This window comes from Cryptomeria japonica, chromosome 8 (genome assembly GCF_030272615.1).
Source record: "Cryptomeria japonica chromosome 8, Sugi_1.0, whole genome shotgun sequence".
In the NCBI taxonomy this organism is placed as follows: Eukaryota; Viridiplantae; Streptophyta; class Pinopsida; order Cupressales; family Cupressaceae; genus Cryptomeria; species Cryptomeria japonica.
Genome location: NC_081412.1, coordinates 651,627,529 through 651,644,268, shown reverse-complemented (window position 1 = coordinate 651,644,268; position 16,740 = coordinate 651,627,529). Strand labels below are relative to the sequence as shown.

Sequence of the window (16,740 nt, the reverse complement as noted above, 5' to 3'; positions counted from 1 at the left end):
GGCATCAAAACTAGAATCTGTATTGTTTGGACAAACACACGTTACCTGTCAATTCTCCATCCAGAAGGACAAGGAAGGTATCTTTGCCTCCAGCATATGAATAAAAAGGTTTCACATAACTTTCTAATATTTTTATTTTAATAATTATTCGATGCTCATCCTTGGAGATTCGCCTGGAACCCATTGATAATCGAATTTAAATATAACAAATAATAATGAACTTTAGTAATATAAAAAATAAACCCACTTGCCTGCTCACCGGGAAGGTTATATAATTTTCAGTGGAGTACCTGATTATTTCTAAGACGGCAGAATGATTCGTGTGAATAGAAAGCGTACTGTATCTCCAGCCACTCCATCTGAACCCCAACAGATTAAACTGTTGCCCTTAGATTTACAAATGATGTTCGCTCAATATATTCAACAAGGCCTCCTCTACCAAATACCCGGCAGCAACTTCTCCTCTCAAGTAGACCTCCTTGCAGAAACGCTTTCTCGTATGCTCGTAAAGTTTTATCCCTTGGCCAGGCGGTTAACAACCAGTCCTGTTGATGGAGGTATTTACATCCTCTGTAACGACTCGGACGTAGATTTCATCGAAGCTATGGCAGGAGAGCTAAGCATTGCGGATCTGATTGTAGAATTTTGAACCTGACCTATCCTCTCTGAACCAACTGATTAGCAAACAATAACAGCAAAAAGAAGAAAAACACCAATATCTTTATTGAAGCTTTTAATTAAAAAATTACATAGAGGCTGTATATATAAAGAATTTGCAGTCTAGAAGAATAAATAATAACTGCAGTTCTAAATATATTCCTAGCTTTGCATGGAAAGCTACTAAGGCTCTCAAACTAAAAAAAGCAAACTACTCCCTAAATTAAGAATACAATAAGTGCATGCACAACATGCTTTATTTACTAAAAACAAACTCATGCAAAAAGCAAAACTAAAAATAGTCTTAAGGATTCATGCATGCTGGAGTATATGCTTTATTTGCATGAATAAACAAAAAAACTATTAACTAAAAATAGCTTATGCATGGTGATGAATGGATAGCTTCATGTCCAAACTGGAGTTGCATGGAGCTGCATGCTAGAGCATCATCACTTATCAACATACTCCCCCTTGATGCTGAGAGGGCTGACAATCTTATCTCGTAGTGCTATAAACTGAGCTTTCGCAACCGCTTTGGTGAATATATCTGCTAGTTGATCCTGGGTGTTGATGTGCTTCAATTCGACATCCTTTTTTGCACCAAATCTCGTATGAAGTGATATTTCAAATCAAAATGCTTTGTTCTGCTGTGATGAACTGGATTCTTAGCTAACTTGATGGCACTCACATTGTCACAATAAATTACTATAGGCTGAATTTGTTTTTCTCCAATTTCTTCCAAAACTTTTCTGAGCCAAAGGGCTTGTGTACCTGTTGAGGTAATTGCAACATACTCTGCTTCTGTAGATGAGAGGGCAACAATACTTTGTTTTTTTTAAGCTCCAGGTAATCAAACCAGAACCAAAAGAAAAACAATTTCCAGATGTAGATTTACGGTCATCCATACTACCTCCCCAATCTGAATCACTAAAGCCTACAAGATTGAACTTTTCAGAAGAGTAGTAATGAATACCAAAACTTGAATTCCCTTTCACATACCTCAAAATCCTCTTGGCTGCCTTCATATGTATTTCAGATGGATTTGTCATATACCTTGAAACAAGTGAAACTGAATAAGCAATATCTAGCCTCGTGTGGGTTAGAAACATCAAGCTCCCCACAATACTTCTGTAAGTTGTCTCATCAACTAAATCAGCACCATCATCTCTACATAACAAATCTCCATGAGCACTTGGAGTGGAGGCAGGGTTACAATCAGTCATATTAAATTTCTTCAGCATATCCTGTGCATACTTTGTTTGACAAATGAAAATCTCATCCTTACTTTGATAAACCTCCATTCCTAGAAAATATTTCATTAGACCAAGATCTTTTATCTCAAATTCTTTCATCATAGCAGCTTTGAATTCATCTTTCATCTTAGAACTACTACCCATATACAAAAGATCATCAACATACAAACTTATGATGAGAATATCAGTACCTTCTTGTTTGTAGTATAGGGTAGGATCACTCTTACTTCTCTGGAAGCCATTCTCCTGAAAGTATCCATCAATCCTGGCATACCACGCTCTTGGTGCTTGCTTGAGGCCATACAAAGCCTTCTTCAACTTGTAGACATAATTATCTTTTCCTTCCACTTCAAAACCTTGTGGCTGCTCCACATATACTTCCTCTTCTAAGTACCCATTCAAGAAGGCACTTTTCACGTCCATATTATGTATGCTCCACTTCTTCTGAGCTGCTAATGAAATCAGCATTCGTATGGTCTCTTGTCTTGCTACTGGTGCAAATGTCTCTTCATAGTCAATTCCATATTTCTGTGTGAAGCCTTTAGCAACTAATCTTGCCTTGTGTCTTTCAACACTCCCATCACTGTTAAATTTGGTCTTGTAGACCCATTTGGTGCCAATCCTTTTTTTGTCATGTGGAAGTTCTGTTAACTCCCAAGTGTCATTCCTGTGAATGGAATCCATCTCTTCTTCCATGGCTTTCACCCAAACTTCATTAGTACACGCATCTTCAAAACATGATGGTTCAAAATCAGCCTTGGCTAATAAAGCAAAATTCACTGTCTCACCTATTGGGTTTTCTTCATGTATTTGATTTCCACTCTTTTGGTAGATATCACTCAATCTCCTTACTTTCCTTGTAGAACTTGGAGAAGAAGCTGGACTTGAACTTGGTACTAAAGTACTTGATGAAGGATTGCTTGGTGGAGTTAAACCACTGGATATAGAAACATTAGATGGCTGCTCATGATCAATATCAGCAATTATATCATCATTCAAAATAGATTTTGGCTTCTCAACATGGCCTTTTTTATGACCATAAACTCCCCCTTCATCAAAAATCACATCTCTTAGACAATAAGCTTGTTAGTGAGGGGATTATACAATCTATAAGCCTTCCTTTTCTCACTATACCCAATAAAAATACATGACTCACTCTTTGCATCTAACTTCTGTCTATTCTGATCTGGTACATGCACATAAGCCAAACAACCAAAAACTTTGAAATGATTAACATTAGGCCTTTTACCATACCAAGCTTCATAAGGAGTCATCTTTTCTAGTGCACTGGTGGGGCTACGGTTGAGGATGTACACCGTTGTAGCAACTCCATCTCCCCAATAAGAATTGCTCAATCCCTTGGTTTGTAACATGCACCTTGCCATTTCAACCACAGTACGATTCTTCCTTTCAGCTACTCCATTTTGTTGAGGTGTGTATGCAGTAGTAAGTTGCCTCTTGATGCCATTAAAATCACAATAACTTTGGAAAGCCTTTGAGCAAAACTCTCCTCCACGATCAGTCCTTAAACATTTGATCTTGCACCCTTTCTCATTTTCTACAAGGGCTTTAAACTTCTTGAATGTATCAAAGGCTTCATCTTTGGCCTTCAAAAAATATACCCAACAATTTCGTGAGTAATCATCAATAAAAGTGATGAAATATGATGACTTACCCAAACTCTTAGTCTGCATAGGACCACATATATCTGAATGAACAAGCTGAAGTGGGTGATGAGCCCTCCATCCATTGCCCTTTGGAAACTTTTCTCTTGGATGCTTTCCTTTAGCACAACCTTCACAAACCTCCTTGTGTTCCTCAACCTTGGGCAAACCAGAAACTAATGCATGTGAGGTTAGAAACTTCAAACTATGAAAATTTAAATGCCCATACCTGAGATGCCATAACCAACTTGAATCCTCATAAGCCATATTTGCCAAAATGTTGTTATGTTCACCAAACCTCAAGGGGAACATCCTATTTCTTGTCATAGGAACAACAGTGATCACCCTATTATCCTTATTCTTATCATAGATAGTACAAGTCTTATTCTCAAAGACTACTTTATAATTTTTCTCACATAGCTGCCCAACACTTAACAAATTGTGCTTCAATTGTGGAGTATAATAAATATCATGAATACTCTTTATACCTTCTTTTGTTTGGACCTCCATAGCTCCTTTGGCAGCAACCTCCAATGATTTATCATCACCAAGCTGGATCTTGGATTTGAAACTTCCATCCTTTGTTGAGAACAACTTCTCATTCCCTGTCATATGGTTAGAGCATCCAGAATCTAGGTACCAAACATCTTTACTAGTATTTTCACCCTTGGCATAAGATAAAAATAAGTGATCAGGAGGATTGTCACTACTTTCTTGAGCATAGTTAGCACTTTTACCTTCTTTCAATCTGCATTCTCTTTCAAAGTGGCCATACCTATTACAATGGTAACATTGAACATTTCTCTTATCAAATCTGCCTCTACCTCTTCCTCTGAAACCACCACTTCCTCGTGAGCCACCTCTTCCTCTACCTCTTGAAGAATTTTGGCTTTGCCCTTTACCTTGGCCTTGATTGATTTTGGCACTACTGCTGCTTGCATCTTCATTTTTTGTGAATAGCAATTTAGAGGAAAATGCTTTCTCTACACCTTCAAAAGAATCTTTCAATCTTTCTTCATGAGACATCAGGGATCCAACCAGTTGATCAAACTGTAGTTTTGTCAAATCCTTGCTTTCTTCTATGATTATTGCTACATGATTCCATCTGGGTGTCAAAGATCTCAACACCTTTTTAATCAAAACTTCATTGCTTACAATTTCTCCAAGTGTAGCCATTTTATTGACTACATCTTTGACTCTGACACAATAATCACTTATACTTTCAGCTTCTTGCATCTTCAAATTCTCAAACTCTCGCTTCAATGTCTGAAGCTTGACCACTTTAACCTGATCACTACCCTAGTAAGCTTCTTGTAGAGTCTTCCAGGCATCTTTGGCAATTGTTGCTCCTGATATTCTTGGATAAGCTCTTATCAAGAGCTATCTGAATGTGAAACAAAGCTTGAGCATTCTTTTTCCTGGCTTCCTTTCTTGCTGTTCTTTCATTGGCTGTAAGGGCATTCCAATCAGTTGGCTCTTCATAACCTGATTCAATAATCTCCCACAAATCTTTTCCAATCAAAAAGGTCAGCATCTTAATGCACCAATAATCATAATCATTCTCATCAAATTCTGGAACGGGCATATGGTTAGAATTCGACATGATTAACTTTGGCGAAATTCCAACAATAAAACTTTAACCCAAAACAATTTTACCTGCTCTGATACCACTTGTAGAATTTTGAACCTGACCTATCCTCTCCGAACCAACTGATTAGCAAACAATAACAACAAAAAGAAGAAAAACACCAATATCTTTATTGAAGCTTTTAATTAAAAAATTACATAGAGGCTGTATATATAAAGAATTTGCAGTCTAGAAGAATAAATAATAACTGCAGTTCTAAATATATTCCTAGCTTTGCATGGAAAGCTACTAAGGCTCTCAAACTAAAAAAAGCAAACTACTCCCTAAATTAAGAATACAATAAGTGCATGCACAACATGCTTTATTTACTAAAAACAAACTCATGCAAAAAGCAAAACTAAAAATAGTCCTAAGGATTCATGCATGCTGGAGTACATGCTTTATTTGCATGAATAAACAAAAAAACTATTAACTAAAAATAGCTTATGCATGGTGATGAATGGATAGCTTCATGTCCAAACTGGAGTTGCATGGAGCTGCATGCTAGAGCAGCATCACTTATCAACACTGATCACACCAGACGTTATGACAGCTGTCAAAGAACTATTTGCTCTCCATGGCGCCGTCAATTTGGAAGGCCATCACCTTCCCTTGCTTGTAGTATAGGTAAATTTCGGGTTCTGTTGATAGAATATAGTTTAATAAATGTTTATGAGGTTAAAGAAAGTCTATGGGACAATAAATTTTGATGTATTTGTATTGTGGAGTGTTGATCTTCTACTGTTCAGTTGATAATGAGTCTTCTCATTCTTTTGATCTAATATTCGCTAAGTAAATCTGAAAAAAGACTGCTATTAAATCATTTATCTAGATGTTTCTGATGTTATTGTAAGATTTGCATTCTAAAATAAAGTTCTTTTTCGTTTCTATGGTTCTTCTTGTACAAATATACACTCTCTCTACGTAAATCTCTTTTGGTCTTTTCGACCTCCTTGTTTTACATCAAAGATGATGTAAGTTAGTCTTGAATTGGACAATGCGAATCTTTGACCTCCAAGAGATATTGACCTCTATAAAATCTTTTTGTTGATGGTCCATGTTGGGATTAAATTCTTGAAGATGATATTTCTTTATCTCATCTGCCTTAGTCCACATATCCTTGCAAAACTTCTCAACCACATAAGTCTTTATTTCTTTACTATTATTAGGACATGCATTCAAATAAATGTGTCATTTGCTCATCTACTTCAAGTTTATTTCATCCATATTCTTTCTTTCACTTAAGATGTTTTTAAAAATGACATTGGGCCAACTATATGTTTCCATCTGCTCTAATTTTTTGGTTATCTCAAAAGACACCACAACGACGACTTAAATAGGAATTGCACCTGTTTCAACCAGAAGAATCTCCTAGGGAATTGATGTCTTTAGTTTGAATTTTCTTGTAATCGAGTGCTTTTGAATTTTCTCTATTTGTGTCCATTTGATGTCAGAAGTACTACTAGCCCAAATTTCACACCCATGAAGTATCACCCCAATTACTAAAAGCCGAACCAAAATTTGAATAGTTTCTTAATCCCATAGTTTTTGCTTTTCTCATCTATATTTTGAAGACCTTCTCTAAAAATATATGATATAAATCGAATTATTGGGATCCTCCTCTACCCCTTTTATGGCTGTTTTTTTTGTCTAATAGCCCTATGTTCTGATCATTTATGTTCTGATGTCTCCTATATTTTAGAATTGTGACCTATTTCTATCTATTTTTTTGGTAACTGTATTATTATTTAATTGATAGTTAAGAATTTGTTTTCCACAGTCCATGAAAGAGTTTATGTAAGCTTGTAAATTAAGCTATGTACATATTTTTGTTCAACATTTCCAATCACTCTCAGTGATTCTTCAGAATAAAAATTATACAGAGTTTAATCCACAAGCTTACATATAGATATTATTTTATAAATAATAATTTAGAAACTGATTCATCAAAACAAATATTTGCAGGTAACACAGCTGAAAGACGGGGTTTCGGTGTGTTGCACGGTCAACCACGCCGTAGCCGACGGAACTTCCTTCTGGAATTTCTTTAACTCGTGGGCTGAACTCTGTAGAACAAACGAGACCAAAATCTCTGCTAATCCCACCTACAACCGCTATCTGCTAGACCGCGACGGATCTGCGGTTAGGCTAGGGCTTGACCCGAACGGCCAAATCCCACGGTTTTGCCCGCCTCTACTGCGCGTAAAAATGTTCCATTTCAGCGCCCATACGATCAAACGCTTAAAGGAACGGGCCAACCGGGATTCACCCGTCACAGTCTCTTCCTTCCAGGCGCTGTGCGGTCACTTGTGGCAGGCGGTCACACGGGCCCGGGGGCTTGGCCCGGACGAGACCGCGACATTTCAACTTTCCGTCAATTGCCGGCCCCGATTAATTCCTCCACTGCCGGAATCCTACTTTGGCAATGCTGTTCAGGCCATATTCGTGACCTCTACCGCCGGGGAGCTTAACCGTTTGCCTCTGTCTTTCCCGGCCGGTTTGCTTAACAGTTTGATTGGCGGTCAAAGGGACGGGGCTATTAGAGAATCGATTGGTAAGTGGGTTAAAGAGCCGGTTGTTTATAAGTTTGAAGAGCTTGTGAAAAACGTTTTGATGGTGGGGAGTTCTCCGCGGTTTGAGATTTATGAGAATGATTTTGGGTGGGGAGGGCCTGTGGCTCTCAGGTGTGGGACGAACAATCATTTTGATGGAATGGTGTCTGCCTTTCCTAGTCGTGAAGGTGGAGGAAGTGTGGAATTTGAGATTTGCCTTCTTCCGCCCACCATGAATGCTTTGGAAATTGACCAGGATTTCATTTGTCCCTTACATTAATGCTATCGAAACTGTTTCATCTTTACATTGATTTCAAGCATGTTACAAATGGTTTGTTTTAATTTATAGGAAAAGATCTAAGGTCCTCTGCTCTTTGTTCATTTAATCTTTCAGTTATTAATTATAATGAAACCAAAAAATAATATCTAAAAGTTTAATAATAAATTTCACATATATCAATAGCTGTTCACTTGTATTCTTAAGTAGTTAGAATTTGTACTTTAACTGCAACTTTATTGGTACCCATAACGCATTTGTGCATTAGTATTGACAATTTTTGAGGTGGTTGCAGTGCACAATTTTTGGGGTATTTTAAGTAGGTATTAGACGACACTTTGAAATGACCACTTTTTGACCCGTGTGTGCATAGCAGATCCCATAATGTGTGTTGTTACTACCCAGAAGCCAAAATGATAGCTATAAGTTGTTAAGTGGCAAACAGAGACAACAAAAATAAATTGTTGAAATCCGATGTACTGTGTAGGATATGTTGGTGCACAAAGTTAGCTATAACGACTACTGGTACACTTCCCCTAGTAGTTGATCATGTTTGAATAGTTATGATAGGATTTTTTGATTTAGTGTTCAACATTTTTAATAAGATAACATTAATAATTATGATTTTAAGGAATTGCTAGTGTTGATCATGAGTATTCATAATTGAACGAAACATATTTTTTAACTACAAAAAGCAACAAATCGTGTGATGCCACATTAGCACATTAATAAAATATGATTTTTTGCACAACTATCAGTCTAACTTTTCTGTGGTCTTTTGCAAAACCTCAATAAAAAAATATGTTGATGTTGCATTGAAACCTTAGCTATAAACAAGTGAATTGCCATATAATTTGAGAGTGATTTGAAATTATCACATAAGATTTTGAGAGGTGCAGAATTAAGATTCTCAACTACTAGGTCCTCTCCCCAATTTAAATTGATAAGTATTTGATACTATGTTTTAAATTAGTAAAATAAAATTTATACATTTTCAATCATATCATCTATTAAATTTATAATTATTTGATTTTAAGTTCTAATTTAGTAGGATGAGGTTTATATGTATTTGACATGCTTTATTTTCAATTTAATCTTTTAGTATGATAAATTTTAGATAATTCAAATAATTATAAAATATTATTTAATATTAAATTTTTTAATAATTAAACAAAATTATTATTATTATTATATTTAAAAATTATTATAGAATAAATATGTTTCTTACAAGGAAATGATGAAGCAACCATAAAAGATTAAGGATAAAAGATTAGGTTGAAAATAATAAATATAGGTTTGAATTATAGCCTTTAACTCAAATGCAATATTTAGCTTGAAATTTAGATAGAGTAATATTTTGATAATGTTGAAGATTAATTTGTTATGATGCTAAATAAATTAAGATCTATTAAACAAATAGATTTGAAACTAAAAATTCATTGTATAACTATCTAGTCCACTTCCATGAGTGTGGAATTAAATGTGGTGCATAGATTTGAATTATAATTTCTAAATTAGAACTATTATGAAGTTGATTATTCTTGTAGGTATGCCTCAAATTGCTATATTTATGTTTAAAGTTGGATGGTGTAAAGAGAAAGTATTTTGAACTTGTTGGGAAAGGATTTATTATGTACCCATAGAATTGAACTAAGCTGGAGAATGATAAATGTTTGGTTGAGAATTGGTTCTTCGGGATTAGTGATGATGGAATCAAGATATGATTGGGTCATGATATAGTTTTAAACAAGAATATCCCACTCATAGTAAACTTTCTATTTATTAGAGGATACTTTACTGAGTAGACTTTCTATTTATTAGAGGTCACTTTACTTAATTGAACCTAAGATATAAAGGGAAAATGGTAATGTGCGTGTGATTTCACCATTATATTTTTCTACCTCTTTGATGTGCATGTCAAATAGTATAAGGATACATGGTAAAGTAAAATAATTGTTTGGGGTCATCCTACAATAGTGAGTCCCAAACATGGGAAATTAGGTTTTTCACTTTAGAGGGGGCTAAGAAATATGAAGAGCATTCAAATGAGGTATCTCTATTTAAAGGCCCTTTTATAAATACCTTCAAACAAAGGCCACTTTCATTCAAATGAATTATTTTACTAATTATTAATAATAAAATAACACCTCCAAAAAGAGGTATTATATTATTGTAATAAAATTGTAATAGAAGTAATTTCACTTTCATATTTCATACGAGCATTGATTCTTTGAATGCATAGTGCAACTGGCCATTACTTACACATGTTGAAAAGATTTAAGAAATGTGATAGGTTGAGATGAGTCTGTAGGTACATATTTTTCCATGCATTGCACTACATGGTTCAAACAAATGTGTGCAAGTTCCATCCATGTCTACCATTTTTTATTGATATTTTAAAAATCCATTTATGAGAAATTTTTAGATATAAAAGTTGAATTAGAAACCCTAAAAATTCAAATTGAAACCTTAAAAAACTATATTGAAACCTTAAAATTCCAAATTGAAACACTGTACAAGTAGTTTTTTATACTAATAATGTCAAACTAAAGGGTATGTGCACCAAGGCGATGCAAAAAAAGGGGGTCAAAAGTGACCACTTTTTAAAAATCTGATATTAGCCAAACTTGAACTTGGAGGAGTAATTTGAGATTCATGCACTTAAATTTTGAAGATTCCAATAGAAAAGAATTTAAGTACTTTGAATCTAGTTTCTAAACACTAATTTTTTTCAAAAATAGATAGATGAAGAGGATCAAATGTTTTGGGCACACAAACGTGTTCTTATTTTTTCTGTAAAACATAATATAGCGCATTAGGTGTGCATGCCTTGAAATTTTTTATTTGCATTTAATATTTTGAAAACCCATTGGTAGAAATATAGTTAAGAGTGATTACTATAAGTTTTATATTTTTTTTTGTATTTTTTATTCAGTATTTGTTTTTATATAATTTTTCAAAGTGGATGCATCCTGAAAATCACACCATTGAGTGTGTGTGTCACATAACTTGCACAAAAATAGTGTAGAGTGTAATTTTTCTTGATGTGTAAATAATGAAGTGTGTAAATAATGAAGTGTAGAATAATATTAGATAGCTTTTTTCTAAATTTTTACAAGTAGATCAAAAGTTATTAAAAAAGTAAACACATGGGTCTCTAAGAAATATGGTAACATTAGTAATAAAATAAAAAATAAATAGATTAATGTAGTTCAAATTTTAAAAAAATTAAATGGTTAGAAAGCTAAGAAGATGTGTGATATTTTTGTAGTAATTTTATTAAATAAAATTATATAATAGTCCAAGGGGTTGAGCTTAGCTGGTTAAAGCATTGAGTTCTCAATGTGGAGACACAAGTTCAACTCCCATGAGGGACACCTTTGTGTAGAATTCTAAGTTGTGACTCTTGGTCTTCCATTGGTTGTATGTGTTTCATTGTTTAAAGTGGATTTCTAAGTTGTGACCCTTGGTCTTCCAATTGTTGTTTCTAGTTTTGTGCTCGAAAGGAGCTAGTATTTGTAATAAGTTTGCTCAAAAGGAGCTGGTATTTGTAATAAGTTTGTAACGTGGATGCTCCAATGAGCAAAAAATGAGCTTTGTAATTCTATGATACTTAATACAAAATAAAATAAAATTATATAATGTATAAACCTAATGACATGCAAGTTGATAAATGAGAATGAATGTCAAATGGAGGTAAATAAACAATCCAAGTTTTTAGATTCATTATCCAAACCTTTTTACAAATAAAAAAGGAAGAGAAATTTTTTCAACACAACATGCACACATTTTGTGAAGCGTAAAATGAGACCACATTTGATGTTCCACATAATATGAGATCATTTTGGTGAACATTAAATCCACAAAAATGATGAAACACAAAATATGATATTTTATAAAACAAAAATCTCTACGTCGAGGACTCTCTCTCTCTCTCTCTCTCTCTCTCTCTCTCTCTCTCTCTCTCTCTCTCTCTCTCTCTCTCTCTCTCTCTCTCTCTCTCTCTCTCTGAGTATGAATCCCTCCCTTTGAGTCCCCTCTCTCTGACTCTTACCAAACCCCTCTCTCCCTTCCTCTCTCTACCTCCCTACCTTACTAACTCTCTTTATCTCTACTACCTTCCTCTCTCCTTCCCTCTCTACTCTTTTTATCATCTCTATCTCTCCCTCCGTCTCTTCCTCTTTCTCTCTAAATCTCTCTATCTTTTTCTATCTCTCTTTATTTCTCTCCCTCCCTAAATATCACTCACTCCCTCACTCTTCTCTCTACTCATTTTCTCACCTCTGTCTATCTCTTTTTCCCTATCTCCCCTTCTTTTCCTCCTTCTCTTTCTACCATTTTTATCACTTATCTCTATCTCTACCAAAATCTCTCTATTTCCCTCCTTACCATTCTCTCCCTCCATCCTTCCATCTCTACTTTTTTTCTCACCTCTATCTCTCTCCATCTCCAGCTATCTCTCTAACTCTTTTCCTCTCTACCTCTTGAACTCTCTTTGTCTCTCTCCTTCCCTCCTAGATTCTCCACTCTTTTTATCACATATCTCTCTACCTAAATCTCCCTCTCTCCCCCCTCTCTCTCACTCTTAACAACACATCTCTAACTACCTCTACCTTATTCTCTACGTCTCTAACTCTTTTTACCTCTCTATCTTGTTAATAATTAGTCCTTATATGGGTGTAAGTTTGATTTGAATATCATGTATATAGGTTAGTTTAATGTTGTTATAATTTTTTGTACAAATTTCAATAACGATTTGAGTTATTAGAAGTTAAAACAACTAATATATATAAAGGGAGCTGTTATAGTATCTCTCCTATGATATAAGAGATCCAGTTCCTATAAATTTGCATATGTATTATTAAAGAAATATGATTGAAACATGTAATATTATTCCATGTATTCTAAATTCAAAATATTGTGTCAAGAAGATAGATGGGGTTTAAATCACTCATAGGATGACCCAAGAAAATGAAAGCTTGCGAGATGTACTTTGTAGGATAGGCATAGGTGAAATCTAGCATAGGAGTATGATTTTTTTTTTATGTGCAATAAGTATAATAGATAGGAAGTATACACTCACATCTCATTATTTTTTAATGCCTTTAGAGTGCATCCTCATAGATCTAATCAACCTCACATTAAGAGAACCAAGATTTTAGGTATATAAATGTTTCAAGGACTAAACCATTGCATCCAAAGAAGTTAGAAGCTAGAAACAATTGGGTGTTTAGAGTGTTGGATGTAAGAGAGAATCCTTTAGAAGTGAAACATGAACACATTTGTCAATCCAACCTTGGTATGGATGTTATTTTCCAAGAAAATTCTAGAATGGGGAAGACTATTGTCTTTGTGCTTTCAACAAAGCCTTTGTATTGATCCATACTCAAGAGTTGCATATTAGATATGCTATGAATTTGAAATGTTTAGTATCTATTTGTGAGAAATAAAGGTTTTAGTATTCTACGAATCTTTTCATGTGATATTTCACTAGGAATTGTTAAAAAATGAAAGCTCTCATATTATTGTTGGAATTATTTGACTACTTTTGGCACTGGAAAGGGATACAAAACTTAATATTAGAAGCACTAGAAATCTTATTCTTCATAATTGTGATAAAATACAAGATAACATTAATAAAATTTGAAAGAATCAAATATTTTTTCTTAATTAAAGGATGTGGAGAATCCATAATTATATTGATTATAAAGAGTTTAATAAATAAAAGAAAGAATCACTACATACCACCAATAATATATGTATATCTACGTTTTCATCAAGGATATGTCTCTTCATTGAAGAATCTCCAAAGATAGTCACAGTCTTAAAACAAGGTGACTTCTTTTGTAATAGCACCTTCTCTTTATAATGATGATTTTTGTTGACCCTAACCACACAATCCGACTCATATTGCACCTTTCAAGTCAACATATTATCACGCATTTTAACAATATCTTTTTGAATTAATAAACAAATTTGTAATCGCTGCCTTGATTTATTTGCTCCCTTTCAGTCTTTGACTATTCTTTCATTGAGTCGCTGCCTTATGATAATTATATTTAATTGTTAATAAAATATTAATCATTAAGCTCACATCTTGAATGATGAACCCACATCATGATTGTCTTTAGTCACATCCTATCCATCGTGGCTCTTATGAAATCACACTTATAGAACTTTTCCTTGATTCCATCTGCCACTTAATAATTAATTTCTCCTTAATGAATCGATCACCATATTATTTTATCCTTTCATTATACGTTGTTGTTAAGTTTATATTTGTTTATACATAAGAGTTGTCCTATGTAATGAATCTTTTCAAACTGGACAGCGATGAATAATTTCTGACTTGTTTTGCATTGTAATGAATAGTCGCTGACATTATTAATGAATCTCTGCCTTTGATAGAAAGCGCTCCATCTTTCTCTTAGTGTTGTTTGTATATTTGAACCAAATCGCACTCCCTTTTGAATTGCTCATCATGCCCATCTGCATCATCTTTTCTTTCTTCTTGGGTTTGTCGTTCATATGAATCTTATTGAATTGGTCACTATAATGTGAACGTTTCTTTAACTTGTACCAACAGTGAAATGTCACCACGTTGTCGGATATTGAGAAATGATACTCGAGGGCAGAAAGTTATAATCAAAGCATAAATTCATCGCATCTCTATGCCAAATATAATATAGTCATTACTTTAGTGAATGGACGGCTTCAAAACTTATTCACTTTATGCAATGAATGAACTCGATAGAAATCTTTATCGCTAGGAAAATCGACACCCACAAGTCTTCGCTCTAAACCATTCCTTAATTCTCTTCTCAATGTCTTCTTAGAATATTTACACACTAGCCAATGTATCGAAAATAACTGTTTTATTAATGTTCATCAAATTCTCCCAGTATTATTATCGTTGTGTAATCATGTATTTCATCTATTTATATTACACACTCCCGCTAGTCTCATGAATCATTCGTTCTCTTCATATCATATGTATGCCTCATGTATTCTTTTCTAACTCTTCTAAATAATACTTCGTCAATGTTTAGTGGTCTTTGTCCATCATGCTTTGTCAACTAATTCTTATTTAATATCAATGGCGAAACCGAACAAACACAACTGATTGTGTTGACATCAATGATAATATTTTCAACAGTCCCATCATGGAGGTCCCTTCCCTATTTGTTGATTGACTTGTCTTGTTTGTTCGAGAACCAGGACGTGGAGCATCTTGGTCTAGACTATGGCACCTCAAAATGTTCCGGTCCCCCTTAAATTGGCCCCAATTTGAAATGGGGCAGGATCTCTAATTTCCCAATGACATTTGGTCCTTGTGCCTATACTTGACCGTTGAGATCGGCCTAATCGGTAATTTACCCAGGGAACCCTATATAAAGGCATCTTATCAATTCATTTTCACCTAGCGACAATTGTACCTCCTCCCATGTCAAAGGATTTTGGATTTTGATGATGTCTCTTCTTGGACAATTGTACAATCTATGAAGAAGAATCTTACAAAGAAGAAGAAGATTCTTCTTCTCAGGTCATGTTGTTAGATAAATAGCCCCAAAGACCAAATTCTAACTTGGATATTTCCAAATCTATTCCAACTCTGCTATTTTTTGGTTGGTCACCCTATTTTGTTATTTCAAAACTACTTTTGATTTGGTTGTTTTGTGCTTTATAAAAGGTTTTGGGTCCTTGCAAAACCCTACTTAATTAAAAAAATCTCCTTAACTCCTATAGTGATTACAATCTAGAAATTGAGTTGATCACTTCCCCTGAAAAAGTATACACATGCTTAGTAGTTGATTGTCTTTCATCTAACTCACTAGCCATGTCAGAGTCAACAAATCCCTATAATTATACACCCTCTTCTCTAAATCTCAAAACATAACATGATGTGTCCTTCAATTATTTTAAAATCTATTTTATAATTTGTTAATAATTTATTCTTGGATTGCTCATATACCTATTGACCACTCCCATTGTAAGAGTGATGTTAGGTGTTGTGCATAAAAACGCATACATTAAACTCCCAATAGTAGAGGAGTAAGACACTCTTTCCACATTTATATTTTTTTTCATGTAATCCACATATTTAGAAAATAATTTGAAGTTATCATCTAAAAGTGTACTCACTACCTTAACATTCTTCATAGTAAATGAATTTATGTTTTAAAGTTAAAACATAAACCCACCCTCTTAAACCATCGAAAAAAATTACTATTGAATTGGTAAACATTTTGTGAGTGTTACATATTATTCTCTATAAGCATATTTATTTGAAATGCAAAATTAAGTTTCTTGACCGACATTATAAAGTAAGAATAATATCTTCGACCAGTGGCCCACATGATTATACGCTTGTGAAAGAAGAACAGTCGGCAAACAAAAACATTTCATTTAGTCTTTCATTCAATACGCTGCTGCTTTTTCAAATTCCATTTGTCTATCCTAACAACTGTGAAAAACAATACGCTCCTCACGTTATAGGGTCATATGGCTTCTGTTCCATCTACGGATTATACGATGTATCGCCGATTAAGAACAAAAATAATGTTCCTAACATAATTTTTCCTTAATTAGTTTTCAAGTAACTCTTTATCCTATTACTTTAAATGTATTTCAACAAATTCGTTTGTCCTTGGAATTTTAGGTTTATTTGTTTCCCAAGTAATTCTGTCTATTTAAACTTACTTGCTGCATG

At 34.1% G+C, this 16,740-nt stretch overlaps 1 protein-coding gene across 1 annotated transcript; it reads left to right on the top strand.

The window, feature by feature from the left end:
• Window positions 1-313: 313 nt before the first annotated feature.
• LOC131069255 (BAHD acyltransferase DCR-like) lies at window positions 314-8,033 on the top strand. The gene is made up of 2 exons (XM_058004619.2): window positions 314-637; window positions 7,167-8,033. Exons 1-2 carry the CDS (start codon window positions 314-316, stop codon window positions 8,031-8,033), a joined length of 1,191 nt encoding a protein of 396 aa, XP_057860602.2.
• The last annotated feature ends 8,707 nt before the right edge of the window (window positions 8,034-16,740 follow it).